General features: G+C 50.1%; 1 protein-coding gene across 1 annotated transcript; it reads left to right on the plus strand.

Annotated features, from left to right (window-relative positions):
• The first annotated feature begins 1,716 nt into the window (after positions 1 to 1,716).
• Positions 1,717 to 2,118, plus strand: LOC136525806 (uncharacterized mitochondrial protein AtMg00810-like). The gene has a single exon (XM_066518668.1). The coding sequence runs from the start codon at positions 1,717 to 1,719 to the stop codon at positions 2,116 to 2,118; it is 402 nt and encodes a 133-aa protein (XP_066374765.1).
• The last annotated feature ends 3,156 nt before the right edge of the window (positions 2,119 to 5,274 follow it).

Here is a 5,274-nt window from a genome sequence, read left to right on the forward strand (position 1 = left end):
AATGGTGTGGTGGAGAGGCAGAACCAGGCAGTGGTCGGCATGGCTCAATCCATGATGAAGGCCAAAGGCACGACGGCAAGGTTCTAGGGTGAGGCGATGACCACATCGGTGTTCATCCTCAACCGCGCACCCACCAAGGCTCTAACGGGCAAGACGTCGTTCGAGGCTTGGCACGGAGGCAAGCCGAGCGTGTCCTTCCACTGGACATTCGGTTGCATCGGCCACGTTAGGAAGACGAAGCCAATCCTCACCAAGCTGGAGGACAGGAGCACACCGATGATGTTCCTAGGCTACGCGGAGGGTACCAAGGCATACCGGCTCTATGACCCACGTGGAGACAAGGTACTGGTCTCGCGCGACATCGTGTTCGACGAGAAGGTGGCTTGGGACTGGAACAGTCCGAGCACGGGGGAAGCTGGCGGCTTCACTAGCACCTTCGTCGTCGAGCACTTGGTCATCCACGGTGGTGGAGATGCTAGAGAAGAGGTGCTAAGCACTCTAGGAGGGGTGCCGAGCACTCCAGCGATAGAGTCAAGCACTCTAGGAGGGATGCTGAGCACTCCGAGAGGGGTGCCGAGCACTCCAGGAGGGATGCCGAGCACTCCAGAAGGGGTGCTAAGCACTCCAGTAGTGGTGCCATGAGGTTCTGCAGTGGTGGCGACCACTCTAGGATAGGTGCCGAGCACTCCCGTATAGGAGCCGAGCAGTCTTGCAGTGGTGCCGACCACTGCAAGACTGGTGATGAGCACTCTAGGAGGGGTGCAGACCACTCTAGGAGTGGTGACGAGCTGTTCAGGAGTAGTGCCGAGCAATGCAACCAGGGTGCCTAGCACTCCCGCTGCTGTGCCAAGCAATCCGGCGGAACAGGGAACTACATCAACACTAATCGAGTTTGCCTCACCTCCAAGTGACATCACTAAGTTCATGGATGCCTTCCATGATGGTGAGGAGGTGCGGTTCGGTAGGCTAGACGACAACGTCAGCAGCACAGGGCCCTCAGGCATGGCATGTCGGCTGCTTAATGACCAAGAGCTGCTGCTCATCAGTGCAGAGGAACCACCCACGTTCGCGCTGGCCCAGCATGATGGAAACTGGTGATGGGCGATGCTGGAGGAGATGAAGGCGATCGAGGAAAATGAGACATGGGAGCTCATCGATCCACCTCTAGGATGTCGTCCGATCGGCCTAAAGTGGGTGTACAAGCTCAAGCAGGACGAGCTCGGCGCCATTGTCAAGCACAAGGCGTGCCTCATAACCCAAGGCTTTGTCCAGCACGAGGGCATCAACTTTGAGGAAGTCTTTGCGCCAGTAGTACGCATGGAGTCTGTCCATTTGCTACTAGCCTTGGCAGCAGCAAAGGACTGGCGCGTCCATCACCTGGACGTAAAATCGGCCTTTCTCAATGGTGAGCTAGCGGAGACGGTCTTCGTCAGGCAACCTAAGGGTTTCGCCGTCAAGGGCGCGGAGCACAGGGTGCTCCGACCGCACAAGGTGCTCTACGGGCTATGGCAGGGCCCACGAGCGTGGAACGTCAAGCTTGACACCATGCTGGGCGAGCTTAGGTTCATGAGGTGCGCAACCGAGCATGCGCTCTACACACGGCGATGGGGGAAGGAGGAGCTCATCGTCGGCGTGTATGTGGACGACTTGATAGTCACTGGCGCACGTGCGGAGGACATCGACAGCTTCAAGCATGAGATGGCGGCTCATTTTTGAATGAGCAATCTTAGCGCACTCTCCTACTACCTTGGCATTGAGGTGAGACAGGGGACGGAAGCACTCACGCTTGATCAGAGCATGTACGCCTCTAAGCTATTGGAGCGGAATGACATGGCTAAGTGCAAGCCGTGCGTGACTCCGATGGAGGAGCGGCTGAAGCTGACAAAGGCCAGCACCATGGTGAAGGTGGATGCAACACTCTACCGGAGCATCGTCGATGGTCTACGCTACCTAGTCCACACAAGGCCAGACATTGCGCTCGCCGTGGGCTACATCAGCTGTTTCATGGAGGATCCTCGAGAGGATCACAGGGCTATGGTGAAGTGGCTGTTGTGCTATGTCAAGGGGACGATGGATCAAGGGATCGTCTTCCCCAAGATAGGCGGAAGCAGGCTGTAGCTCACTGTGTTCAGCGATACAGACATGGCAGGGGATATCGATGGACGACGAAGCACCTCTAGCGTGCTCATCTTGCTCGGGTCAGCTCTAATTTCATGGCTATCGCTGAAACAGAAGGTGGTGGCGCTGTCTATGTGCGAGGCAGAGTACGTAGCGGCAACCACAGCGGCATGCCAAGTTGTGTGGCTGCGTTGGCTGCAGGACGAGCTGACCAGTGCGGAAGCTCACCCACCAGCACTGATGGTGGACAACCAGCCCACCATCGCCCTCGTGAAGGATCTGGTTCTCCATGATATCATTGTTGTATATAGTAGTTGCATCCCTCTATTATTGTTGCATTAATTATTATGAATGTGGAGTTGTATGGATAAAATTTTTAATATTATTATAAGCACGGGCATTGTAGGTATCACAATTTAGTAGTCTACGTGTTGTTACCTTTGATACTTCAGGGAGCATAGATTCGGCCTTGAAAGGGGACCGTGATGCCTAAGAGGGGGGGTTGAATTAGGCAACTTAAAAGTCTAACTCTAAACTATGACCTCTTTTTCTATTCTTAGCAAAACCTATGCAAAAGATAAACTATCTAAATGTGCAACTACAGTTTTGCTAGTGTGTGGCTATCTCTACCGTAAAAGGAGTTATGCAAACAATGTAAATGCAGAAGCTAAAGAGTAAGGTAGAGATATGCAAACTCCCGTCGATGACTCCGGTATTTTTACCGAGGTATCGAGAAGCGCGCAAGCTTTCCCCTAGACCTCGTTGGAGCCCCTCGCAAGGGCCAAGCTTCTGGTCAGTTAACTCCATGGATAATCTCGGGCCTTCCCCACACGTAAGTTGGTCTCCGACGTGCCTTTCGGCAAGCCTTTCCTGGACCGCTCCCCGCCGTCTTCACTATTAAGCTTCCGATCGAACCACCGCGGGCCTTGTTCCCTTCGGTACACGGTGATGGTCACACCACAAACGCGGTTGGTGTGATCTCGCAAGACTACAAGCCTCTTCGATGTACAACAATGGTGCACACAAGAACCGAGTGGTAAGAGGCATGCAAGCCTCACTAAACACTTGGCCTAAACCTATAGCAAGCGCATAAGCGGTGGTCTAATCAACCTAAGCACTTCGCAAAGCACCTATGCTAATCACCTAATGAATCACTAAGCACTATACAAGTGGAGATCACTAAAATGGTGTATCAACACCCTTGGTATGTTTCCTCAGCTCCACTCTGAAAGGATCAAGATGCCCAAGAGGGGGTGGTGAATTGGGCTAATTCTAAATTTCTTTGTAATAATTAAATCCTACGGTTAGCCCAATTAACCCCTTGTTCCTAGAAAGTGTTTCTAATTGTTCTACCGCACAAAAGACTTGCAACCTAAGTTCCAATCCTATTCTAGCATGGCAATTCTATGAATGTAAAGACAAAAATTGAATTGCTCAAAGTAAATACTCAAAGTAAATGCTCAAAGTAAATAGAGAAGGAGGAACGCGGCAATGTTTTGCTGAGGTATCGGAGAGTCGGCACTCCCCACTAGTCCTTGTTGGAGCACCCGCGTAAGGGTGTAGCTCCCCCTTAATCCACGCAAGGATCAAGTGCTCTCTACAGGTTGAATCTTCAACACTCCGTCACGGTAAATCACCCACAACCGCTCACAACTTGAGTTGGCTCACCCATAAGCTCCGTCGAGTGATCACTAAGCTCCCAATCACCATCAAGCCATCTAGGTGATGGCGATCACCAAGATTAACAAGCACAAACTCTCACTTGACCACGACAAGCCTAATGAGAAGGTGGATGCACACTTTGCTACTCTTGATCTTCACTAATGAGGGCTCTCTTTGGGATTCTCAAATCTCAATCACCTCACTAGGACCTTGCTCTTCTTGGCACTCTTTAAGGTGTTTCTCAGCTGTTGGAATGAGCAAAAGTACCCCCACACATGAGTGGAGGTTGTATTTATAACACCGGCTGAAAAACGAACCGTTATGTGCCTCTGCGGGGTGACCGGACGCTCCGGTCATGTTGACCGAATGCACCGGTCAGTACACCCCGAACTCCAGTGGTTAAGTGTTGACAAGTGTGCACCACACCTAACTCACTAGACTCACCTAGGTCAAGCTACCCATTCATACCCCCCTTAATAGTATGGCCAAAGGAAAAACAAAGTCCTAAACTACTCTAAGTGTCTCTCCAACTTCAATCGACACTTAGAACTAGTCCATCCTTAACCTTGTCGTCCATCCTTTGAAAACCGAAACGATTTCCATCGTAGGGGCATGACAACCATGATTGCCCAATCGATCTCCATTATCTTGACCTAACTCAATTGTTTCTGCAAAACACACGTTAGTCACAGTAATCGCATATTGTCATTAATCACCGAAACCCAACTAGGGGCCTAGATGCTTTCAATCTCACCCTTTTTGGTGATTGATGACAATACTACCTCGAGTATGTGAAAGAGATGAGGTTTTTAACATGCTTGGTTCATATAAGCTTTTGGCAATAAGAACAAAAGTGTTAGACAAGCTTATATGACCCAAACCATCATGATGTACTCAAAAGATATGAAATAAGCATGAGTACAAGTAATAAAGCTCATTTGCATCGGAGTAAAACACGGAAGCAAAGGCAAATGAGCATAGCACAAGTGATATGGCATATAAATAATTCAAAGCAGAGAGCACGCATGTCATATATCACGATCACATAGATATCACTATCACATAAATATAGTAGTAAACATGAATTCATAATGTATCACACACATAAATGCATAATAGTGTATCTCACATATAAAAACTCCAAATGTAATAGATAAGCTAATATAATAACTAAGCTCGCCCTAGATAAGTAGCTCCCCCTAAGCCTAACATACTCGAACCCTCTCCCCCTTTGGCGTCAAACACCAAAACCTAAGGGTCGATCGGTGGGGCTACAGCGGACGAGCCGGGCGCTGAGGTATGAGGAGTGAGGTGGAACTGGGTGCCATCATCGTCTGATCTTGAGCTCTAAGCTGTCTAACCCTCTATAGCTAGAAGTGATGCTAAAGCAGTTTGGGTCGGATCAAGAACTGGTGCTGCTGTAGGCTGTGCTGGTATAACTGAAGCAGCCGGCTCTGATGATGCCACTGAGGAGGGGAGCGTCTCTGTAGTCAC

This window comes from Miscanthus floridulus, chromosome 19 (genome assembly GCF_019320115.1).
Source record: "Miscanthus floridulus cultivar M001 chromosome 19, ASM1932011v1, whole genome shotgun sequence".
NCBI classification, from domain to species: Eukaryota; Viridiplantae; Streptophyta; class Magnoliopsida; order Poales; family Poaceae; genus Miscanthus; species Miscanthus floridulus.

Coding starts and splice junctions, on each gene's coding strand:
- LOC136525806 (XM_066518668.1), top strand. CDS start 1,717: ATGAGCAATCTTAGCGCACTCTCCTACTACCTTGGCATTGAGGTGAGA.